At 64.3% G+C, this 23587-nt stretch overlaps 1 protein-coding gene across 2 annotated transcripts in view; it reads right to left on the bottom strand.

Annotated features, from left to right (window-relative positions):
* Positions 1–2390: 2390 nt before the first annotated feature.
* MUC5AC (mucin 5AC, oligomeric mucus/gel-forming) overlaps positions 2391–23587 on the bottom strand; it is a 28723-nt gene continuing 7526 nt past the window's right edge. Inside the window, exons 13-48 of one of the 2 annotated variants that reach the window (XM_061407457.1) lie at positions 22823–22892; positions 22606–22743; positions 22361–22525; positions 22104–22198; positions 21451–21577; positions 21037–21292; positions 20916–20968; positions 20701–20801; positions 20472–20623; positions 20224–20362; positions 20021–20134; positions 19708–19881; positions 18744–18983; positions 18403–18559; positions 17907–18035; positions 17527–17689; positions 17027–17070; positions 16750–16938; positions 9867–13338; positions 9709–9818; positions 9278–9459; positions 8601–8775; positions 7994–8244; positions 7694–7877; positions 7046–7247; positions 6418–6596; positions 6020–6107; positions 5813–5913; positions 5198–5299; positions 5025–5062; positions 4571–4693; positions 4393–4491; positions 3991–4110; positions 3774–3831; positions 3570–3684; positions 2391–3052 (exon numbers count right to left, since the gene is read on the bottom strand). In XM_061407457.1, the coding sequence (XP_061263441.1) occupies positions 2788–3052; positions 3570–3684; positions 3774–3831; positions 3991–4110; positions 4393–4491; positions 4571–4693; positions 5025–5062; positions 5198–5299; positions 5813–5913; positions 6020–6107; positions 6418–6596; positions 7046–7247; positions 7694–7877; positions 7994–8244; positions 8601–8775; positions 9278–9459; positions 9709–9818; positions 9867–13338; positions 16750–16938; positions 17027–17070; positions 17527–17689; positions 17907–18035; positions 18403–18559; positions 18744–18983; positions 19708–19881; positions 20021–20134; positions 20224–20362; positions 20472–20623; positions 20701–20801; positions 20916–20968; positions 21037–21292; positions 21451–21577; positions 22104–22198; positions 22361–22525; positions 22606–22743; positions 22823–22892 (8370 nt within the window). In that variant the 3' untranslated portion in view covers positions 2391–2787. Of the gene's footprint in view, positions 3053–3569; positions 3685–3773; positions 3832–3990; positions 4111–4392; positions 4492–4570; positions 4694–5024; positions 5063–5197; positions 5300–5812; positions 5914–6019; positions 6108–6417; positions 6597–7045; positions 7248–7693; positions 7878–7993; positions 8245–8600; positions 8776–9277; positions 9460–9708; positions 13339–16749; positions 16939–17026; positions 17071–17526; positions 17690–17906; positions 18036–18402; positions 18560–18743; positions 18984–19707; positions 19882–20020; positions 20135–20223; positions 20363–20471; positions 20624–20700; positions 20802–20915; positions 20969–21036; positions 21293–21450; positions 21578–22103; positions 22199–22360; positions 22526–22605; positions 22744–22822; positions 22893–23587 lie in introns of both variants that reach the window. The other variant, XM_061407456.1, reaches the window with a different exon arrangement.

Raw genomic sequence — 23587 nt, forward strand, 5'->3', positions numbered from 1 at the left:
GCGACCTCTGATCCTGCCAAACCCTGCAGGGCCACCTCTGCCCGCCCTCCCTCCCTCCTGTGCTGGTCTCTTAGCGGGATGCCAGCCCAACTTCCCAGCAGACGGGGGGTTTCTGCTTTGCTTCTGTGGCACCAAAACGTGGCCTCATTCTGGGTGATCTGTACACTCTGCCTGCCGTCGCCAGGCTCACACTGGGCATGGCTCCCTGAGAGGCCAGGGCCCTGAGCCTGGCTCGCCCTGGGTGGGTCCTGGCTGCTACGCAGCACAGGTCCGGGGGCAGCTCTGGCTCTGAGGTCACCATGGTCCTTCCCGCGCTGGTGGATAGCACCCCCTGCTCTCTGTCACCGCTGACCCCCGGAGGCCCGAGGACTCTGACGTCCACGCGATCCTGCAGCCAGTTCACTCACTTCCTCTGAAGATGAGGCTGTGCCGCTGTCTGAGCTGCACTCACAGAGACACCTGCAGGGTGTCCCGGGCCCCACATGTCCCACAGGGCCAGCTGTGAAGCACCAACTGCTGCCCAGGGCTCAGGTCTGAAGAGGACAGAGCTGTGGCCCACGCGTCCCCAAGACCAAGCTGGCCGCTGGCACCCTGCCTCTGGCCTCAGACCAAGCAGCCCTCTCCTGAAGGCTGGGGCCAGGGTGGGAGTCCAGGTGTCCCAGAGTTCGGGGGGCATGCTGGGGGCAGAGGTCAGGAGGGGCTGCCAGCATCTTGTGTCTCTGATCACTCCTTCCCTCAGCCCTTCATCTGGGCAGAAGCCGCACCCAGCCTGATCCCCGCGAGAGCGGGGACGCCCCTCCCCCGTCTGACTGGGGCAGAACCCGGAACCACTCCTCGTCCAGCCCCTGAAGCGACGGCCCTGCCAAGGCTGGACTCCAAGGGGGGCCCCAGGAGGTGGGGTGGTGAACTGCCCCAAGCAGTGCGCTCCCTCCCAGCCCCGCAGGGGGCGTGGGGCCGAGCACAGCCTGGAGGAGGCGGAGCTGCGGTGGGTGGGCCCTGCCCAGCCGCTTAGCGCCTCCTCACAACCTGGCTGGGGCCTGGGGTGGGACAGGGGCTGTTATCTGGTTTCTCCTGCTGCTGGGTCAGAGTTCCGGGGGTGGGGGCGGCGTGCACTCCGTGGGGGGTGGGGATTAGTCCCTGAGGTGGCGTCCAGCCCGGCCAAAGAGGAAGAGGCGGCTCCCAACACCTGAGCCCCTCGAGGGGGCAGAGGCGCTGATTAGGGTGCTGCCTGCGGCTGCAGGGTCAGCCGGTCACTGGGGCAGCAGCTCCCAGACCGCCAGGGCCAGGAACTTCCTGCTCCCAAGGGGAGCGTCTCATGGGGGCGGCAGTGAGCTCTCTGCCCCCACCTCCTGGCCACGTCTGTCCACCCCCTACCCGCCCGCCCCCCAGGCCCAAGAGATCATGAGGTCATGGCTGCAGGAGAACCTCAGCCCCTGTCTGGTCTCTGACCGGAGGGGTCAGGCTGCAAGGTTAGCTCCACTGCCCACATGGCTATGGGGCTCAGCACAGGGCAGACGGGGTGGGAGTGGGAAATGCCGGTGTATAACTGTAAAGGGTGGTCCTGGCCCCCACTCAAGGTCCTCCTGACCCCGCTGGCCTTGAGAGGCGGCCCAGACTCAGAGAACAAAAGCCGCCGACCTGGGCCCTGAGACCCCCGACTGCTTCCTGAGCCCCTGGCCTGTCGGAGGCACCAGGACCGCTGTGCTGTCACCTGGTGGCGGCCACAGACACTGCAGCCACGTCCTGCCGCCAGCGCTGGCTCCTACCCCACCCACCTCACTACGGTCCCCAGACCCAGCTCAGCCTGGGCCTGCTTCTTGCAACCAAGGCAGCCTGAGGTGGACGAAGCGGGCCTGATTCGGATGCTGTCAGCTTGTCTGCTCTGGGGGCCCCTCCCAACACTGGGGTCTGGGGGACTCTGGACCCCCCCAGGGGGATTCCTGTGCTGGACGCTGTATCCACCCCACTCTGGTGCCCTGTCTAGGCAGGGGGCCCCTCCGTACATGCAACAGCCCCTGCCCACCCTCCCAGTGCTTCTGTGGGACCAGGCCCAGCGTGAGGCCAGTGGGGGTCAGGGGTTGCAGTGCCGTGGAGAGGGGGGCGGGTGACAGGACCCCTGGGGCAGTGGTTCCCCTTGGGCCTGTGCGCACACCGCACATACACACAGGCACCGCACACCGAGCTAGGCTCTGGCATAATGGCAGAGTCCCGGGGTCTGTGGGAGGAGACGAAGCCCCTCCTGTCTGATGGTCCAACCGGGCGGACACAGGAGACTCCTGCCCTTGTCCGCTTGTTCACGCACTCTGACCATCCAAGCGCAGAGAGGAGCGTCCCCTGCCCCTCCCCTGGGTATTATGGACAAGCTTAAAAAATCACACGGAGTCCAGGAATTGCAAAATGCGCCAAGTGTATTCACAAACCCGCTGGCCCTTTCCTGAGGCCCAGGGCCAGGAAAGGGGGGTGAGGCTCGCCTCCCAGCGGCCAGCCGAGCAGCCCCAGTCGCCACATTGAGGGACCGGCGTGATGCTGAGGCCTGGGGCCAGGAGGCTGGACCCACGGCCAGAGGAGCCTCCCCACCCCCCGCCCGCGGGGCTGGTCCTGAGCAGGCCCCTGGGGCCATTGCACACCGGGGCAGCTGGACCCTGGGAGGGACGAAAGCGGTGGGGGTGCTTCCCTAGCCCGGGGCTCAGGTTCCACCGGCCTCGGAGGCCGCTGGCAGCAAATAGGAGCGTTCCTGTGGGCTTGTTGAGGAGCGCGGCCGCCAGGCCCAGGCCGGGGCTGTGGCCTCTACGGCAGGGGCCGGGCCCGCGGGGCCCTTCTCACGCGGCGCCTGAGCCCGCTCTCCGGGCTTGGCTCCAGCGCCACCGCCGAGAGGCCGAGGCCGCCGGGAGAGTCGCACTGCAGGCCCTCGCAGCCGCACTCCTCCACCTCCGTGTAGGTGAGGGCGCGGCTGGAGCCGTCCTTGCAGTGCAGGGTCACGTTCCTCAGAGAGAAGCGCAGCTCGCGGCAGCAGCTACACCGGTGCTCCACCGCGTTCGCCTCCGGGGAGAACCTGTGGGCGGGGCCCGCTCAGCACTGCCCCGTGAGACCCCGCCCAGGCCCCGCCCCCAGAGGCCCCGCCCCAGAGGCCCCGCCCCAGAGGCCCCGCCCCAGAGGCCCCGCCCCAGAGGCCCCGCCCCAGAGGCCCCGCCCCCAGAGGCCCCGCCTCCGCAGGGAGGAGCCCGCCAGGCTCCGGACCACCAGCACCGCGACCCAAGCGGGGTTTTTAGTAAAGAGAAGAGCGTGATTCCAAAGAGGCTAAGAGCCACCGTCCCTGGACCCCAGCCCAGCCCCCTGCTGGCCCGTGGTCCCTCCAGTCCCTTCCCGGGGTGGGGTACTTCCCGCGGCTCCCCGCGGGCGGGCCCCGTTGCACCTTCCCGAGCACTGCCCCGCAGGAGCCTTCTATCCGGGGTGGGGGGTGGGGGCGGGGCTCACGCCCACAGGGGTGGTGTCCCCGCGGGGTGGGGGGTCGGGGCTCACGCCCAGGGAGGTGGTGGCCCCGCGGGGTGGGGTGGGGCGGGCTCACGTACGCGGAGGTGGTGTCCCCGCAGTTGCCCCGGCAGTAGGCGAGGCGCACGGGCCCGGGGGAGCTGCAGCCCTGCTGCCGGAGGACCTGAAGCTGGTGGTGCACCGCACAGGTCGACCCTGGGGAGGGTCAGGGGGTGTGCAGAGGTCAGCCGTGGCCGGGGCAGGCGGGAATCCGCGCCCCCTCCCCGGCAGAGCCGCTCACTCACGGTTGCTGTGTGGGGGGCAGAAGAGGCAGCAGCCGTCCTCGCTTGGCAGAGCCTTGTCCTGCGTGGACCACGGTGCCATTAGCGGGGAGCGGGTACCAGGAGGGCGCAGCCATGCCCCTCCACCTGCTGATCGTGGCCGCCCGCTCCTGTCCAGGGACTGATCCTCCACGGCCACTGTGGGCCCCCCAGGAAGGGCGGGTGGGCTGCTGGGACTCACCGCAGGACAGTTAAGCGGGGGACACGCCTTCTTCGTGGTCACGACCACGAGCCCATCCCGGTGCTGCTCACACTCGTGCGTCACGCAGTGGTCTCCAGGGTCTGACCAGGACTCGCCCGGCTGCAGGGAGTCCCGCCGGCAGGTAAGCGGCCCTCCCCCGGGCCCCCTCCAGCTGGGGCGGGTGCTGTGTCTGTCCGTGAGCCCCCAGCCCACAGGCTTCCAGAGCTCCCGTGGTTCTGCCCAGAGGCCGCCTAGCTCTGACAGCTCCCCAGGGTCCCTGGTGCACCAGGATGCCACGCACCCTGCACCCCCACCGTCGCCGTGCGCTCTGCCCTCTGTACAGGGCTGGGGCTGCCCCCCCCCCCCCAGAACACACCCCAAGGCTTTGCGGCCACTACTCACGTAGAAGAGGTGGGCAGAGCTGTTGCTGGTGTTCATGACGCAGGCCACCTGCACGCACTCACCACAGCACTGCCTGGCCCGAGCCTGGTACTTGAAGCCCTGAGGGAGGCAGGACGTGGCCTGAGCCCCTCTGGACGCTGCGGAGGTGGGTGTGGAGGCCAGGTGCAGGGGCACTCACCACGGGGCAGGAGGTGCTGCAGATCTGGGTCTCACAGTTGATCAAAAAGGTGTCTGACAGGGCTCCCCCAGGCAGCTCACACCAGCATTTTTCACACAGGCTGGAGGAGACCACGGCACCGGGCTGCGGCAGTCAGGGGCAGTGTCAGCAGGACAGGCCTGGCCCTGCCAAATGGACTCCTCCCCCCGGGCCACCCTTGGGAGTGCCTCCTGCCAGTCTTGGGGAGAGTCCCAAGGCTGCGTCACATGCTCTGGAGGACCTGGCCAGGGGAAAGCTTGTCTGGGGACCTTGTCAAGTTCCGGACAAGAGCTGTGGTCCCAGGAGAGCCCACTGCTGATCCAAAGTGCCCCTTCCCCAGGCCCTGCAGGGATGCAGCCTCGGCCATGGAGAAGCTTGCAGGACGGGGACTCTGGTCCCTGCGAACCAGGGGGGCCTGACCTTCACCGGTTCCCACCTGGTACAGGGTGCCGTTGATGCTGCAGGCGGTCCAGCCTGCTCGGGGAAGAAAGCAAAGCTGCAGACCCACCCTTGGCCCCTAGAGCAGCTGCCACGCCCCTCGGCACAGCGTCAGGTCCCAGGTGACAGCCCCGCTCCCCCGCCTGGCTGCCGCTGAGCCAGGGCACTCACTGCAGTTGTAGGTCGGGCAGCAGGCCGCCTCCCTGTGGGTCTGGATGGCATGCGAGCCTTTTGGGCAGGCCTCCGGTTCAGGGCAGTATCTGGTGTCACAGGCTACAGTGGACAGAGCAGGCGTCAGGGCCTTCCACCCCGCCCTGAGCGCCACCCCTATGGGGGGGTTTCCAGGAATCCTGAATGGGGGAGGACTCTGGTAGGGGGTAGGCTCTCTGAGGGGTGCCTGCTGCCCGAGGGACAAGGCTTCTGGTCAGCTCTGACCTCACAGTAGCCCACACTTCGGAGCCTTTCTGCCGGCCAGCCCTAAGCCCCCCGCCCCCACCCCACCCGGGGCTCACCGCAGCGGTACTGGGGACAGCACTGGCCGGTCTGCATGGCCTCGGGCACAGGCACTTGGCCGGACTCGGGGCAGGCGGGGGCCGTGGGGCAGGCCTGGGGCTGGCAGCTCATGGTCTGCGTGCTGCCCTCACAGGTGCACTCAAGGCAGGGCCAGACAGTCTGGGGCCGGGGGACCCCAGGTCATGGCGGAAAGCCCTGGGGTCCGACTGAAAAGCCAGGGGCAGTGCCTGGAAGCCCGGAGCCCAGCCCGGGGACCCCAGCCCAGGAACCTACTGTTGCAGTCGAGCACGCAGACCTCCTTGCTCGAGCTGTACAGCATTGTGCCCTGCGGGCAGAAGCAGCCTTCCGTGATGGGACTGGCTTCTAGGAGGGCCCTGCGGGAGGTGGGAGCAGAGGGTGAGCAGGCCGTGCCCTCCAGGGCAGGAACACAGGCTGGGCCAGGGAGGGGGGGGGTCTCCAAGGCAGAGGGCAGGTGCTTACAGGGGGCTGGCGCTGTTGTTCGTGTAGCAGTAGGAAGGGATGGGCGGGCCGCAGGGCCAGTACTCCATGCCCACAGGGCAGGTGAAGGCTGTGTGGAGGGCAAGGACGTGCCTGAGGCTGCACGGCACCAGCCTGGGGCCCTGGCCTGGGCCTCACTGGCAGGCAGGGCTGGGAGCTCTCGGGCCAGGCCCTGCTGGTAGAGCCCTGACCCCTGCACCCTAGGCCCAGGCGCGCTCACCTAGATGCCCCTCTTGTCTCTCAGGAAACAAATGCCCTCCATCCTGGGCCCAGCCCTCCTCCTCCTCCCAGAAGCCCCCCCCCGCCCCCACTGATTGCACACTGTGCCCATTCCCTTGAATGCCACTGCCCAGAGGGAGGGGGAGGGGGCGGACACGCACGGCACGCGGAGTTGGTATGGCCCCGCCAGTCGACGCAGACGCCAAGGGACGCACAGAGGGCGGCATAGAGCTCCAGGGCAGTGCACACCATGTCCGTGCCGGGCATGTGGCACTGGTCAAACGTGCAGCCTTGGTAGTACGGCCAGGGAGGGATCAGCACGTGGCACTGCTCGAAGGGCCTGTGGCACAAACACGGGGGTCATGGGTGGCACCAGGGAGGGGCTGCCTGGCTGCAGGCTTTCCCCGAAAGGGCCCTGAGGGAGAGAAGTCACTGGGCCAACCCCCATGCCCAGGGACCCCAGCCCCTGGGGCCATCTGTATGCGGCAGGGTGGGAGTCTGGCTGAACCGTTTTTCTTTCTGCAGATTCTCCACTGAGTTCCCCAGGGCCTGCCCACCCAGCGCCCTGCTGGCTAAGGACTTGCACCCGGACCCCCCATGAGCTGCTGCAGAGCCTGAGGCCGCCCGCAGCCAGCCTCCACGGGGCTCTATGCCCGGCGTCCCAGCAGCTGTGACCCCCTCTCCCTCCAGCCCCTTGTAGGCCCACCTCTTCCCGCCAGCCCGGTAGCGTGGGGTCAGCAGGGCTACTCACACCCCTGCCTTTGCCCCAGCCCTGCCCCAGAATCTCACTTGCTCAGAATGAGCTGGCAGATCGGCGAAGGTGGGCACGGGGTGGGCGAGGTGCCGGGCTCCCCTGGCGTTGGGGGAGGCCCGTGGCAGGACGGCTGGCCGGGGTATGTCACCTTCCAATGGCCAGACATGTCGGAGCAGGAGGCCACCACCGTGCCCCCGGGCAGGCGGCACTCGTCCTTCTGGTCGTTCGTGCAGGTGCCTGCAGCGTGGGGGCAGCGGTCAGGGGGCCTCCCGCACGCCGCCACCAGGGGCTCAGTGTCCCCGAGCCGAGGGTCGGGCCCAGCATCTCCGGGCGGCCCTTGATGGAGTGTGCAAACCTGCCGCTCCGCCTCCATGTGCTTCCTTTTCCCTCCAAGAAACCAGACCCTGGGGCCGTTCCCAGGGAGGACGACAGGGGTGGGCCTCGGGTGTGGGCCGCGTGGCCGGGCCCTGGGCCCTGTGGTCGCACATTCTTGGCGCAGCCAGAAAGCAGAAGTGCCTGTAGGCTCAGCACCACGCAGTGGCCTCAGCCCGGGGCCAAGAGTGCGGCTCCAGGGGGACACACCCAAGGCCAACCCTTCTCACACCGGACACACTCAGCCACGTTGAATGACCACAGATGTAGCCCGGAGCCAGGAGGGTGGGGAGTGGGGGCCGGGCACTCACCACACTGCCCTTCCGTGTTGTTGGCGAACTTGCTGAAGGGCACTTCCACGGAAAAGATGAGGCCGCTGAACATGACCTGGACACCGAGCTTGGGAATGCTCACGTACATCTTGATGCCAACTTGGGAGACAGCAATGCCACCTTTCTGGAAGCCGGGCCTTACCACCTCGCCATTAAAGATGATCTGGACGTGACCCGTGAGGAACAGATGGAGAGGGGAAGGGGACGGTGGTGATCAGCCAGCGCCTGGCGCCCTCAGCCTGCCTGGCACTTGTGGGGGCTGCCCTGCCGCGTGCCTACCTCATTGGTCATCACCCCGTGGACGGGCTTGCGGGTCAGCATGACGCGGTTCTCATGGTACTCAACGATGATGGACTGTGGGCAGGACAGCCCATCCTCTGCATCGCAGAAGTAGTTCTCGACCAGCACGCGGAAGTGGCCAAACACCGGCACGATCTGCTGCACCAGCACGTATGTGCAGTTGTCCAGGAACGTGTAGTAGGTGCCGTCGAACGTGATGTAGTGTGGGTCCCCCCAGCCGCTGCACACGCCTGCACGGGGCAGCGAGCACCTTACGGGCCGCACCGCCGCCCCCCGCCCCAGGGACGCGTGGTCCCACACCAAGGGGAGCAGGTGACCGCCTTGCCGCCAGGGCCCATGCACTGGCACCGCACACAACTCTGTCCAGCAGGCGCCTGAAGTGGACCAGACTCCCTCCGCCTCCTCGCCCCTGCGTGGCCTGGGGACTCCAGGCCCGGGCAGGGCGCCGCGTGGCACCCCGGTTGAGGCTGAGCCTTGATCTTGGGGTGTCCTTCCTGGGTCCAGCCCAATTCCGTTCTGCCTTCTCTGCCCCTGCCCTGCCCAGCCCAGTCCCGTGCAACCACTGTGCCCCGCCCCGCGCACTCACACGGGCACTGGTAGTGTGAGCAGCAGCCGTCATGGTCAGTCACCTGCACGGCGGGGTAGCCGTTGGCACAGGTGGGCTTCTGCACCCTCGGACAGTGGCGTGGGCTCACCGTGATGACCCCATTGCCCTGGCAGGTGGCCTCGGAGCAGTTGGGCATGGGCCAGGTTTCACCTTTCTGTGGAAGCAGAGAAAGCTACAGGGCCTTGTCGCCACCTGGCACCCACTTCGCAGGGCAGCGCTCGCCTGGGTCTCCCCAGAGAGAAGAGCCATCCTTCTGGGACTAGGGGCCAGCCCTGTCCCAGGCCTCTCCTCCCCCTGCCCCACCCAGAGGGCACAGGGCTGAGTAGGGGGAGCTCTGGCTGGTGAAGGTGGCCCCCTTTCCACCCTGTCCCCTGCCTCCAACTCTTTGGTCTCCAGTCCTTGGCTGTTCCACCCACCCCCGAGAAACAACAGCCTGCTCCAGCCCCCTTTACAGGCCAACCTTGGGCCCCATGCTCCTGGAACCCCCATCCAGAAGAGCTGAAGACCAGATGGCCACTTGTCATGGCCAGCCTGCATCAGCCCAGGAGTCACTGACCTTCACCCAGGCTTCATGCCACACTCTCTGGTTGGAAACCACTGAGGGTCCCTTCCCAGGCCCCCTGAGTCCCTGAGAAGGGCAGGAGAGGCGAGGTTACCGTTCTTGGGGGGACTGCATTTGGGCACCATGGTAGAGGGACCGATGTGGTGGCAGGAGGTGTGGGAGGTGGCATGCTGGTGGGACAGGTGGGGGCCGTCCCCTTGACCACGTGGCAGTCCGGGTTGCAAAAGGCATAATAGCAGTGGCCCGATAGGTCAGTTGCTTGATAGATGAAGGATCCTGCAGGACAAAGAGAGAGGCAGGCACTGTAGGCCAGGACGTAACTCCAGAGAAGAGCTGGCGTGGTTGCGGCCCTCCCGCCCAGGTCTAGACTGCATCTTCATGGAGAGCTTACTGCGATCCTGGACACAGACCCAGCCCGTCACGGAGACAAGACACACCTGCGTCTCCTGCACACGGAGGCTTTGTGCACAGGGCACCAGGGATCAGAGGCGGCACACGGCACATGCCCAGGGAGACTCTACGTACCTGCAGGGTGCAACTGGCCAGAGACGCTGCAGGAGCAGGGCACGGTCGAACGTGGGGACGGGGTAGTCTCAGATGTAGGAACAGAGGTTGGACTGGTTGTAGGAGCTGAGGTGGTGCTGCTTGTCTGCACAGGGGTTGGACTGGTTGTAGGAGCCGAGGTTGTGCTGCTTGTCTGCACAGAGGTTGAGCTCGTTGTAGGAACTGAGGTGGTGCTGCTTGTCTGCACAGGGGTTGGACTGGTTGTTGGAGCCGAGGTTGTGCTGCTTGTCTGCACAGGGGTTACACTGGTAGTAGGAGTCGAGGTGGTGCTGCTTGTCTGCACAGAGGTTGAGCTCGTTGTAGGAGCTGAGGTTGTGCTGCTTGTCTGCACAGGGGTTGGACTGGTTGTAGGAGCCGAGGTGGTGCTGCTTGTCTGCACAGAGATTGTACTGGTTGTAGGAGCTGAGGTTGTACTGCTTGTGTGCACAGGGATTACACTGGTTGTTGGAGCTGAGGTGGTGCTGCTTCTCTGCACAGAGGTTGAGCTCGTTGTAGGAACTGAGGTGGTGCTGCTTGTCTGCACAGAGTTTGAGCTTATTGTAGGAGCCAAGGTTGTGCTGCTTGTGTGCACAGGGGTTACACTGGTTGTAGGAGCTGAGGTTGTGCTGCTTCTCTGCACAGAGGTTGGACTGGTTGTTGGAGCCGAGGTTGCACTGCTTGTCTGCACAGAGATTGTACTGGTTGTAGGAGCTGAGGTGGTGCTGCTTCTCTGCACAGAGGTTGGACTGGTTGTCGGAGCTGAGGTTGTGCTGCTTGTCTGCACAGAGGTTGAGCTCGTTGTAGGAGCTGAGGTGGTGCTGCTTCTCTGCACAGGGGTTGTACTGGTTGTAGGAGCCGAGGTGGTGCTGCTTGTGTGCACAGAGGTTGCACTGGATGTGGCCTCATGGAAGGTGGTCCCTGTGTGCACAGTGACACTCACACTGGAGGTGCTGGTTACTGTAACAGTCGGGGGAGGGCAGTGTTCTCGGGGCTCGCAGCATAGCACTCTGATCTGGTAGTTGAGGCACAGCCTGGTCTTGCCCTTCTGGTCCTGGTTCCGACACAGCAGGCCCACGTCCTGGTGGCACTGTACCAGCTGGCCCAGCTCGTGGATGCTGACCCCGGGGTGGTTCTCGGCTCGGCACTCCACTTTGCTGATGGATTCAGGTCGGTGGCAGATGCTGTCTCCATTCCTCATGATGTTGCCGAAGGTTTCATTGTCTCCCCCGAGGGGCCCGGGCACTGGGAAGTCCACGTCGAGCCATTTGGTCCACCTGCACTTTGGCTTGCAGGGGGTGGTCCCTGGAGAGGACTGCTCGTGCGTGCTGGGCGTGCCCCATCTTGATGGGGTCACGTGAGGTGAGCTAGCAGTGCTGAGTTTTGTGGAAGTGGAGAGGGTTCCAGTGGCCCAGGTAGTGCTGGCTTCAGCTGTGGGTGTCTGTGTGGTCGCAGGTGTGGCAGGGGAAGTGGTGTTTGTCCTGCAAGTGTCCACCAGCTCACAGCACAGGAAGCGGATGTTGTAGTTGTAGCAGATGGGGGGCAGCTGGTCCTTGTTCCGGCAAATCAGGCCCACGGATTTGTTACAGATCACGTCCTGGCCCAGCTCCTGCAGTGGGGTGTCAGGGAAGCTCTCTGCCCGGCACTGCACATCCTTGGGCTCTGCACAGAATTTATAACCTTTGGCTCTGAGATTCGAAATAGTGTCAAAATCTCCACTGTTTCTCCCTGAGCCAGGGTAGCTGCCGTCTATCCACTCAGTCCAGTTGCATAAAACTTGTAAACAGGTGACCGTGCTGGGCTCAGGTGAGGACGGCTCTGAGAGCCTTAGAGCTGTGGACAACACAGAAGTTGAGCTTGAAATTGTTGTTGAATTGTTGGTGCTGCTTGTGTGCACAGAGGTTGAGCTCGTTGTAGGAGCTGAGGTTGTGCTGCTTCTCTGCACAGGGGTTGGACTGGTTGTAGGAGCCGAGGTTGTGCTGCTTGTCTGCACAGAGATTGTACTGGTTGTAGGAGCTGAGGCTGTGCTGCTTGTCTGCACAGGGGTTGGACTGGTTGTAGGAGCTGAGGCTGTGCTGCTTGTGTGCACAGGGGTTGAGCTCGTTGTAGGAGCTGAGGTGGTGCTGCTTCTCTGCACAGAGGTTGGACTGGTTGTCGGAGCTGAGGTTGTGCTGCTTCTCTGCACAGAGGTTGGACTGGTTGTCGGAGCTGAGGTTGTGCTGCTTCTCTGCACAGAGGTTGGACTGGTTGTAGGAGCCGAGGTTGTGCTGCTTGTCTGCACAGAGATTGTACTGGTTGTAGGAGCCGAGGTGGTGCTGCTTGTCTGCACAGAGGTTGGACTGGTTGTTGGAGCCGAGGTTGCACTGCTTGTCTGCACAGAGATTATACTGGTTGTAGGAGCTGAGGTTGCACTGCTTGTGTGCACAGGGGTTGCACTGGTTGTAGGAGTCGAGGTGGTGCTGCTTGTCTGCACAGAGGTTGAGCTCGTTGTAGGAACTGAGGTGGTGCTGCTTGTGTGCACAGGGGTTGCACTGGTTGTTGGAGCTGAGGTTGTGCTGCTTGTCTGCACAGAGGTTGAGCTCGTTGTAGGAACTGAGGTGGTGCTGCTTGTCTGCACAGGGGTTGGACTGGTTGTAGGAGCCGAGGTGGTGCTGCTTGTGTGCACAGGGGTTGCACTGGATGTGGCCTCATGGAAGGTGGTCCCTGTGTGCACAGTGACACTCACACTGGAGGTGCTGGTTACTGTGACAGTAGGGGGAGGGCAGTGTTCTCGGGGCTCACAGCACAGCACTCTGATCTGGTAGTTGAGGCACAGCCTGGTCTTGCCCTTCTGGTCCTGGTTCCGACACAGCAGGCCCACGTCCTGGTGGCACTGTACCAGCTGGCCCAGCTCGTGGATGCTGACCCCGGGGTGGTTCTCGGCTCGGCACTCCACTTTGCTGATGGATTCAGGTCGGTGGCAGATGCTGTCTCCATTCCTCATGATGTTGCCGAAGGTTTCATTGTCTCCCCCGTGGGGCCCGGGCACTGGGAAGTCCACGTCAAGCCATTTGGTCCACCTGCACTTTGGCTTGCAGGGGGTGGTCCCTGGAGAGGACTGCTCGTGCGTGCTGGGCGTGCCCCATCTTGATGGGGTCACGTGAGGTGAGCTAGCAGTGCTGAGTTTTGTGGAAGTGGAGAGGGTTCCAGTGGCCCAGGTAGTGCTGGCTTCAGCTGTGGGTGTCTGTGTGGTCGCAGGTGTGGCAGGGGAAGTGGTGTTTGTCCTGCAAGTGTCCACCAGCTCACAGCACAGGAAGCGGATGTTGTAGTTGTAGCAGATGGGGGGCAGCTGGTCCTTGTTCCGGCAAATCAGGCCCACGGATTTGTTACAGATCACGTCCTGGCCCAGCTCCTGCAGTGGGGTGTCAGGGAAGCTCTCTGCCCGGCACTGCACATCCTTGGGCTCTGCACAGAATTTATAACCTTTGGCTCTGAGATTCGAAATAGTGTCAAAATCTCCACTGTTTCTCCCTGAGCCAGGGTAGCTGCCGTCTATCCACTCAGTCCAGTTGCATAAAACTTGTAAACAGGTGACCGTGGTGGGCTCAGGTGAGGATGGCTCTGAGGACCTTGGAGCTGTGGACAACACAGAAGTTGAGCTTGAAATTGTTTTTGAAACTGGCACTGGGCTGGGAGTCAAGAGGGTTGTTTTCCCAGGAATCAAGTTATCTGGGACAGGTGTTGAGGTGCCTGGGACAGGTGTTGAGATTCCTGGGACAGGTGTAGAGGGTCCAGGGACGGGTGTAGTGGTTCCTGGGATGGGTGTTGAGGTTCTTGGGACAGGTGTAGAGGGTCCTGGGACAGGTGTAGAGGGTCCTGGGACAGGTGTTGAGGTCACTGGGACAGGTGTACAGGTGCCTGGGACAGGTGTTGAGGTTCCTGGGACAGGTGTAGAGGGTCCTGGGACAGGTGTAGAGGGTCCTGGGACAGGTGTTGAGGTCACTGGGACAGGTGTACAGGTGCCTGGGACAGGTGTTGAGGTTCCTGGGACAGGTGTAGTGGTTCCTGGGATGGGTGTAGAGGTTCCTGGGATGGGTGTAGTGGTTCCTGGAACAGATGTAGAGGTGCCTGGGACAGGTGTTGAGGTGCCTGGGATGGGTGTAGTGGTTCCTGGGACAGGTGTAGAGGGTGCTGGGATGGGTGTAGAGGGTCCTGGGACAGGTGAAGAGGGTCCTGGAACAGGTGTAGAGTGTCCTGGGACAGGTGTAGAGGGTCCTGGGACGGGTGTAGACATGCCTGGGACGGGTGTTGAGGTGCCTAGGACAGGTGTTGAGGTGCCTAGGATGGGTGTAATGGTTCCTGGGATAGGTGTAGAGGGTCCTGGGATAGGTGTAGAGCTTCCTGGGATAGGTGTAGTGGTTCCTGGGACAGGTGTAGAGGGTACTGGGACAGGTGTAGAGGGTACTGGGACAGGTGTAGAGGATTCTGGGACAGGTGTAGAGGTTCCTGGGAAAGGTATTGAGGTTCTTGGGATAGGTGTAGAGGATCCTGGGATGGGTGTTGAGGGACAGGTGTAGTGGTTCCTGGGACAGGTGTAGAGGATCCTGGGATGGGTGTTGAGGGTCAGGTGTAGTGGTTCCTGGGATGGGTGTTGAGGTTCTGGGACAGGTGTAGAGGGTCCTGGGATGGGTGTAGAGGGTCCTGGGATGGGTGTAGAGGGTCCTGGGATGGGTGTAGTGGTTCCTGGGATGGGTGTAGAGGGTCCTGGGACAGGTGTAGTGGTTCCTGGGACAGGTGTAGTGGTTCCTGGGACGGGTGTTGAGGTTCCTGGGATGGGTGTAGAGGGTCCTGGGACAGGTGTAGAGGGTCCTGGGACAGATGTAGAGGATTCTGGGACAGGTGTAGAGGTTCCTGGGAAAGGTGTAGAGGATTCTGGGACAGGTGTAGAGGTTCCTGGGAAAGGTGTTGAGGTTCTTGGGATAGGTGTAGAGGATCCTGGGATGGGTGTTGAGGGACAGGTGTAGTGGTTCCTGGGACGGGTGTAGAGGATCCTGGGATGGGTGTTGAGGGACAGGTGTAGTGGTTCCTGGGACGGGTGTAGAGGATCCTGGGATGGGTGTTGAGGGACAGGTGTAGTGGTTCCTGGGACGGGTGTTGAGGTTCTGGGACAGGTGTAGAGGTTCCTGGGACAGGTGTAGAGGGTCCTGGGACAGGTGTAGAGGATCCTGTGACAGGTGTTGAGGTTCCTGGGACAGGTGTAGTGGTTCCTGGGTCTGGTGTAGAGGGTCCTGGGACAGTTGTAGTGGTTCCTAGGATGGATGTAGTGGTTCCTGGGATGGGTGTTGAGGTTCCTGGGACGGGTGTAGTGGTTCCTTGGATGAGAGGTTCCTGGGACAGGTGTAGAGGGTCCTGGGACAGTTGTAGTGGTTCCTGGGACGGGTGTAGAGGTTCCTGGGACGGGTGTAGAGGTTCCTGGGACGGGTGTAGAGGGTCCTGGGACAGTTGTAGTGGTTCCTGGGACGGGTGTAGAGGTTCCTGGGACGGGTGTAGAGGTTCCTGGGACGGGTGTAGAGGTTCCTGGGACAGGTGTAGAGGGTCCTGGGACAGTTGTAGTGGTTCCTGGGACGGGTGTAGAGGTTCCTGGGACGGGTGTAGAGGTTCCTGGGACGGGTGTAGAGGGTCCTGGGACAGGTGTAGAGGGTCCTGGGACAGGTGTAGTGGTTCCTGGGACGGGTGTAGAGGTTCCTGGGACAGGTGTAGAGGGTCCTGGGACAGGTGTAGAGGGCCCTGGGGCCAGTGTAGAGGGTCCTGGGACGGATGTAGAGGGTCCTGGGGCAGGTGTAGAGGGTCCTGGGACAGATGTTTTGCGGTCATAGAGACAGTGGTGTGACCACTTGTAGTGACCAGGGTTGAGGAAGCTGTGCTTTCTGTCAGCACCCATGTGCTCCTGCTGGTTCCTGACGTGGGCCCAGTTCCAACTGTGCTGAAGGTTGTTGGAGAGCTGGTCTCTGTTCCGCTAGTGGGGCAGGCCGGGGGGACACAGCACAGGACCCTGATCTGGTAGTTGTCACAGTGCCCAGAGGCCTGGTCCCTGTTGTAGCAGATCAGCCCCACTGTCGGGCTACACTCCACATGCTGCCCCAGGGTGGCAAGTGGCACCCCGGGGGCACCCTCAGCCTGGCATTCTACTGCCCTCGGCTCTCGGCAGACCTGGTAGCCGTGGGCATGGAGGTTCTCCAGCGTGTCAAAATCTCCACTGTCCATGCCCTGTTCTGGACGGCTGACATCCAGCCATGGCGACCAGTGGCAGTCCTGCCCGCAGCAGGGTGAGGGCAAGGCACAGGCCATGCCTGGGGTGGAGGCCGGGGCCGTGCTTGGGGTGTGTGCTGTGCTCTCGGAAGGGCTGGGGTGTGTGCCAGGTGGAAGTGTCGAGCTCACGCCTGAGGGTGGGAGAGCGAGGATGGGCATCGGGCTGGGGCTCCCCACGGCCCTCGAGGACACCCCACCCCGCAGCTCTGTTGGCATCAGCTGCCGGGGCATTCCACCGCATCTGTCTGCCCCAACGGGAGCTTGGGGGGCAGGCACCCACACCTGCCAGGTGTGGGGCTCACCGCTCCTGAGTCAAGAGGTGAGTCAAGCTTGTGAAAGGAAGCCTGCTTCCTGGAACCTAAGGCCAGAGTTCCAGGGGCTCGCCACCCTTTGGGCAAGCTTTAATAAGGCCCTGAGGTGCCCCTGGAAGAGTGAGGACTCAGAGGGGCCTCGAGGACAGCAGGTCGGGGCAGGGGTGCTCTAGCTGGGCTTCCCGTGGTCCTCTTCCCGGGGACCGGCCTGGGACATCTCTGCTCACAGTGCCTACCCCTCGCTGGGAGCCTCAGCCCTGAAAGCACGAGAGGGGCATCAGTCCTGCCAGGGGCCTCGAGAAGGCTGGCCCTTCCTGGCTGCAGGGTGACCGGCCAAGGGACATGCGCTCTGCTGGGTCCCGGCTCCTTCCTGACTCAGGGCGGGGGTGGGGCACAGCCCTGAGTGGTACCCCCATGTCTGCCTTACCGGGCAGGGATGTCGAGAAGGAGAACGTGGTCTGAGGGGTGGGCGTGGTGGGGCTGCAGGTGTGGACCCCTCTCTCGATGGTGCCGTTGGCCCCACAGCGGGCCGAGATGCAGCCGCCCAGGCCATCCGTTGTGTAGTAGATGACGTCCCCCAAATGGAAGCGCCTCCCATTGTAGGTGCAGACGCAGGCTGTGGGGAGCAGAGCGCCAGCGTTACGGGGCGGGACATGGGCAGGAGCCCCAGGCCCCGGGCGCGAGGAGGGCTGTCCGCTGCTCACCGTTCGCGTCGTAGGCACACTGCACGCCACCCTCGGTGCAGACGCTGGTGACAGAAGAAAGGTGAGTCTGGGGGTGCCAGGCGTCCCCTGGCCTGTGCCGGGGGCAGGCAGGAACCACCCGGCTGGGTCCCTGCGGCCAGGCCTCCGCCGGAGGTCACGCCCTCTCAGGGAGCCTTTCAGCCAATGAGCAGAGGAGGCAGTTCCAGCACAGCCTCTGGACAGTCTCTGGACCCAGGGACCTTCTGGAGGCCCCTTCCTCCCCAGGGCCTCTTCCTGGGGAGGGCTCCTCGGGTGGTGTCATGACCCAGGTTCCCTTCTGCCCCCTTCCTTCACCCCCAGGCCCCCCACCCTCATCCAGCAGTGAGGAGGCTCCCCATGGACCCCCACGGGAGACCCAGAATGGGGCACCCCTCTGGCCCTGAAGGGAGGAGACCCTGCTGGGAGGTGGCCAGGCGAATCCCCCATGTGCTCCGGGACCTCGCAGCTCCAGCCAGACTCACCAGGAGTAGCAGTCCCTGTCCGAGGGCACCGTGGAGTTTGGCCAGAAGGACTGGCCTCCAACGTGGCAGGGGGCTTGTAGGGATGGGGGCGGGCATGAAGCCACACATCGCATCTGGTCCTCGTCGAAGATGGGGGCTTCTGCTGGGCACTCGGGGTAGCAGCCTGCGAGCCAGAGGGACATGAGTCCCAGCCGGGCCGGTCACCCATGACCTCGCTCCCACCTCAGGCCCCAGCCCTGGACCTCACCCCCCAGGCAGCGGGGAGCTCGAGGCAACAGCCACAAAGGCACCTCGAGGGGCCCAGGGGAGTCCAGCCTGGTCAACGGTCCCAGGATCGCCAGGACAGGCCCCACCCCGACCCAGACCAGCAGGGCGCCCACCTTCCAAGCCTCGGGTGTCATGCCAGCACTGGCCGCTGGGGTTCCGGCAGGTCTTTAGGCAGGGCGCCCCGCAGGGCCGGTAGTGCCACTGACACCAGCCCTGGGGGTTGTAGTAGTCGCAGAACAGAGCTGTGGGCGAGGGGTCACTCAGGGCCAGGCATCCAGTCAGGGGGCCCCAGGCGGAGGACTGCCCTGGAAGGACAGCCCAGGGCCAGCCCCACACCCTGATCCTTGACCGAGTCCTGAGAGCTGCTCTAAAGCCACGGCTGTCCTCTGTGCCTCCCAGACTTGGCCTCGGAGGGTGTGGGCCTACAAGGCCCGTCGGCGACAGCGGGCAGGCAGCCGGCTTCTTGGGGATGCCCGTCCCCTGCGCCCAGGCCCCGGGGCGAGGGAAGGGGGCCCTGCTGATTCCCTGCCTCCCCTCCCACTCTCAGCCCCACTCTCGTGACCCCCTGCACCCCCACGCCACCCGGGAGGCAGGTCCCAGAACACTCACGGCAGATGTCCGGGGTCCGCCAGGACACGCACACACCCGCTTCGTGGCAGGCCTGGGCATAGGCGGCCACGGCCGTGCAGAAACACTCACAGTCGCCCCCCGAGTCGCAGGCGCAGGCGTCGCTCACGCAGGCCTCGTAGTACCTGCCCGGCTCCACCTGTGGGAGAGAGAGGCTTCAGACACTGGGGGGCTCCTGGGCACCCACGAGGCTTGGCGTCCACCTGGGCCGGTTTCCCCTGGAGCACGGAGTCCTGTGCGGCCACCGCTGGCCTCAGAGGGTGGTGGGAGCCCAGACCACTTCCGTCGCTCCCGCCCCAGGTGCCGGGAGGAGCCCCGCGTACGTGGGTGTGGCAGGCGCTGAAGGTGGCGCTGTTGATGATGCTGCACTGCTTCTGGGCCCACGACCTGCGGGACGGGTTGGCGGTGCAGGGGTCCCTGGGGGCCAGAGCGTCCGGGCACGACGGGGAGAATTTCCAGCTGTTGCCAAACTCTAGCACGTCGCCCACCACAGACTGGCTCCGCGTGGTGAAGTCGTTGAGGGCGTTGTCGTCAAAGTTCCCGCACAGCCCGCAGACCCTCCCCTGCAGGCAGATGGACATGGAGATGGCAGCAGCTCCGGGCGGGCGCAGGAGGGGCCCACTCACTCCCTCGAGCCCGCGCCTCCTCCAGGACAGCCCCCGGAGCAGCCCCAGTGAGTGTGAGGGCGGCCCTGGGTGCGGCCCGCTGGGCGCTGGCGTCTCCTGGAGCAGAGGGTACAGGTGACGCGGCTTAGCAGCTACGGGGTGCCCCCAAAGACAGGCTCGGGTCCTCATCCCGGACGCCCCCACAGCCCAGAGTGGGAGTGAGGTCTCTGCAGGACAAGGGCTCCCTGGCGTGAGGTGGCTGATCTGGTGGCTGCATCCTTATGGAACGAGGGTCCATGCAATGAAGACAGTGCGGGGACATGGGGACCAGGGTCTGGGGTGAAGGGGCGCCTGGGGCCATGGAGCCTGGAGGAGGGAGGGAGGCCCACAGCCCTGGGGCACCTCGGTGGCTCGGCGTCCAGCCTTGGAGAGGATGGCCCCCTGTCTGGGGCCCTGCTTCCAGCAGCTGCGGGACCCAGACGTGGCTGAGGGCCTCGTGCTGGCAGCTCCTCCCTCTCTCTCTGTCTCTCCATCTCTCGGTGCCTCTCTCCTGTGTTTCTTGTCTCTCTCTGTCTCTCCCTGTTTCCCTCTGCTTGTCTCTCGGTCTCTGTTTCGGGGTCTCTGTCTCTCCCCTGCCTGCACTTCCATCACCAGCTGCCCCTGGTCTGGGGCGAGGCCTCACCTTGAACTCGGGGCTGAGTCTGAGGAGGATGCTGGTGCCCCTGTCCCACAGCAGCACAAGGCCCACTTCCGTGTCCACCACCAGGTAGATGCCCATCTGGCGGATGGAGTAGGGCGGCCGCGGGCCCGTCTCTATCACCTCCAGTCTCCCATCACTCAGCTTCAGCTCGTAGCTCTGCAGGGACATGAGGGTCTGGCTGAGGACACTGGCCATCGCTTGGGTGGGTCCACGGCTCGGCAACCCCAGTCCTGGCTTAATTATGGGAACACAGCCTTCTTGGGGGGCTCCTGCCTGGACCCCCTCCCCTGCTCACCCCCAGGAAGATCTTGATGGCCTTGGAGCAGGTGGTCCCTGTGGTGCCACAGGGCACATTCTCGGTGACGACGCGGAAGCTGTCCTGGGCACTGCCGTTCCCGCCGCAGTGGTCCTGTGGGCAGAGGAGCGGCCCGCTGGGGTGAGCATGCGCCGGGGCAGCGAGCAGGCCCGGGGTGGGGGGGTAGCTCGGTGGCCGTGTACCTGGAGCAGCGTGTACTCGCAGTCCCCGCTGAAGCTGTAGCGCCGCCCGTCGAAGGTGAGGTAGTGGCCGTCCCCGTACACCGCGCAGGTGGCCAGGCAGGGCCGGTTGGTGCATTGCCACGCCCGACCCTGACAGGTGCTGGGGGACAGTGCCCGTCAGCCCTCACCTCCCTGCCCGAGGCCCCAGCTGCCCGCCCCACGCTGGCCGGGCCGGGCCTCGCCCGCTGCCGGAGCCGCCCCCTCCGTACCAGGTATTGCAGCCCACGCGGATGGTCTGGCCTGGCTGGTAGCTGGCCTCGTTGTGCACACAGGGGCAGGCGGACACGGGGACGCAGCCGCCGTCGCCGCTGGCCACCAGCCCGTCGGGACACACACAGCCGGGCTCGCACTTGGTGCTATACTGTGGGGGGGACAGACCCCGCTTAGCAGATGACCCGGGCCTGCAGAGGGACCCCGGGGATGGCGGGGGACACTTACGCAGTCCATGTCCAGGGTGTGGCAGCTCTTCTGACAGCCGGCCCCACTGGCCCCGGGCGTGGCATTGCGACAGTCGACGTAGACCATGGGCGGGAGGCAGACTGGGGAGGGAGGGGGCGCTCAGGGGGGCCTCGCGGGCATGTCACCCCGCAGGTACTCGAGAAGCTTCGTGCAGAGATCACCAGGCTCCCCCTCACCCCCCACTCCCAGCTCACCTGGGTCTGGGGTGTGGCCTCCAATGCAGGTCAGCGTGCCCTGGGTGCAGGAGCTGCCGGGAGAGCACGGTCAGAGAGCCCCCAGCCTCCCCCGCCCCGCCCACTCAGCAGGGGCTCCTACCAGACGATGCCCTGCTCGTGCAGCGACTCCCCGTTGGGGACCACGGAGCCCTGGAAGTAGCAGGGGCAGCTGGTGGCCGGCACACAGGCGCCTGCGTCGTCCAGGAAGGTGCCGTCGGGGCAGGTGCAGCCGTCCACGGGGACGAAGCCGATGCTGCAGGTGACGTCCTTGTCGCTCCGGGCCCGGCAGGTGGGCAGGCATGTGCTGATGTTGTAGCGGTAGGTGAGTGACTTGGGGCAGGTGGCCATGGGCTTTGCTGTGGGTGCAGGGAGGGCGGCACTCAGGCCAGAGCTGGCGGGCACCCCCGGCCCCCACAGACCCCAACAGGGTCCCGGGGCCGTGGGCACGGTGCTCCCCGACCCCCGCGCCCGGCTGGGGGGTGGGGCCTGTGGCGCGTCTACCGCAGACACTCACTGCACACGCCATCCCGCCAGCCGCTGAGCAGCACGCCCCGGGCGGCGCAGGCCCGGACGTAGGAGGACAGGGCCGCACACATGCAGTCCTCACTCTTCTCACAGTTGCAGGTGTCGAACAGGCAGTTCTGGGGGGCGCACCGGGATGTCGGGGACCTCAGGTCACACACGGCAATCACGCCTCATGCCGCGGCCGGAGCCCCTGCCTCCCCAGGACCCCTCCCCAGGCTCACGGGGGCTCCCCCTCCCTCAGCAGAACGTGTACAGACCATCTTGCAGTCACGTCCTTGGGCTGGTGGGGGGCCGCCGGAAGGATCACAGTCCCTCATCTCTGTGACCCAGCGGTCCAGCCTCGTGTGGTCAGTCCCAGACACCAGTTTCTCACTGACCCCAGGGCCAGAAGGCTACTCACTCACTGCATGTAGCAGCCCCTGCCCTAGTGCCTGGGTGTAGGGCAGGAGGACATGATGGATTCAGAATCTCACAGTGGGTGGGTGCGCGAATGAACGACTGAGTGATTAATGACTGAGTGAGTGAGTGAGCGGGCAAGGGGACAGAGCCAGGGAGACCGGCCGGGCCCAGACGCTGTTGCCCTGGCCCTTGGGACCCTGAGGGTGGCCCGGACCCAAGGGCAGAGCCAGGAGGCGGCATTACCGAGTAGTGGGTGCTGGGGTCCACGGCGGAGTGGCACTGGGCGAAGGGGCCATGGGGGTCGGTCAGCCGAGAGCACCAGTGCTGAGCGTACTTCTCTGTGGACAGAGGAGGGGCGGTCAGTGGGGCTGGACGTCACGTCAAGCGGGAGCCCCCTCGAGGTGAGCGGCTTTCCTTCACCCCGAGTTCCTCTGTATGGAGCAGTGCCGGGTATGAGCGGCCGAGGCACCAGGCGGGCCCCAGGGCTGCTGGACACATACCGTTCTCCACGCTGAGGGAACAGGGGTCCTCGAAGCTGTTCTTGACGTTGGGGCAGGCGGCCTGGGTCTTCCAGGTGTTGGCGAAGGCGGCGGCTGAGCCCTCCACCACGCCGCTGATGGTGAGGAAGTCGTCGGCCTGGTTCTGGTTGAAGTTCCCACACAGGCCTGGGGCGGAGGGCAGTGTGAGGCCCCTGAGTGCCCAGCCACGGGGGCTGGGCTTGGGTGCCGGGCGGTGACCCTCTTACCGCAGCTCTGCCCTCGGGTCTGCGGCCCCAGCCTCACAAACACCTGCATGATGGGCACCAGCTGGATGTCCAGCTGCAGGCCCAGCTGGGTCTGGGCAATGATGAAGAAGGTGGAGGGTCTGAAGAGCGTGACGTTGGCTGTGGACACAGGGGACCGTGTCTCAGTGGGTGCGAGAGGCGGGACCGTCAGAAGCGGGGACGGGGCGGGCACCCTCACCTGCTGAGACGGGCAGCTGGGTGTAGATCTGGTTCACAAACACCTCCCCACTAGCCTTGACCACGAAGACCTGGAGAAGCACACGGCAGGGGTCGTGACAGTCCCCACAGGGCGGAGAAGGGCTGATGACCACCCCCTGCCCAACTCAGGCTCAGCCTGCTTTGCTAAGCTTTCCACAAGGATAGGACTTTTTTTTTTGATGACATGAAAGTTGTTCAAGACGGCGGAGTAGAAGGATCTGTGCTCATCTTCTCCTGTGAGCACTCCAAAACTGCAACTAGCCGCAGAACAGCCATCGACAGGAGAATGTTGGATCCCACCAAACAAAGACACCCCACGTCCAGGGGCAAACGAGAGGCCCCCACAAGAGAGTAGGAGGGGCGGAATCACATTAAGAATCAAACTCCTCACCTGCCAGAGATGCTCGGGGAGCTCAAACAAAACCTTGTGCACCAGGACCCAGGGACCCCTCAGAGACCCCAGTGCCTTTGTTTGGCCTCGGAGTACAGAATGAAGCAGGGCAAAGGCTAACAGAGTTTTATCAAGAGAGTGCACTGGTCCTAGCAAACACCCTCTCCCAACAACACAGAGAAGACTCCACACGTGGACATCACCAGATGGTCAACACCGAAATCAGACTGATTATATTCCTTGCAGCCAAAGATGGAGAAGCTCTATACAGTCAGCAAAAACAAGACCAGGAGCTGACTGTGGCTCAGACCATGAACTCCTTATTGCCAAATTCAGACTTAAATTGAAGAAAGT

The sequence above is a fragment of the Bos javanicus genome, chromosome 29, assembly GCF_032452875.1.
Source record: "Bos javanicus breed banteng chromosome 29, ARS-OSU_banteng_1.0, whole genome shotgun sequence".
Classification (NCBI taxonomy): domain Eukaryota; kingdom Metazoa; phylum Chordata; class Mammalia; order Artiodactyla; family Bovidae; genus Bos; species Bos javanicus.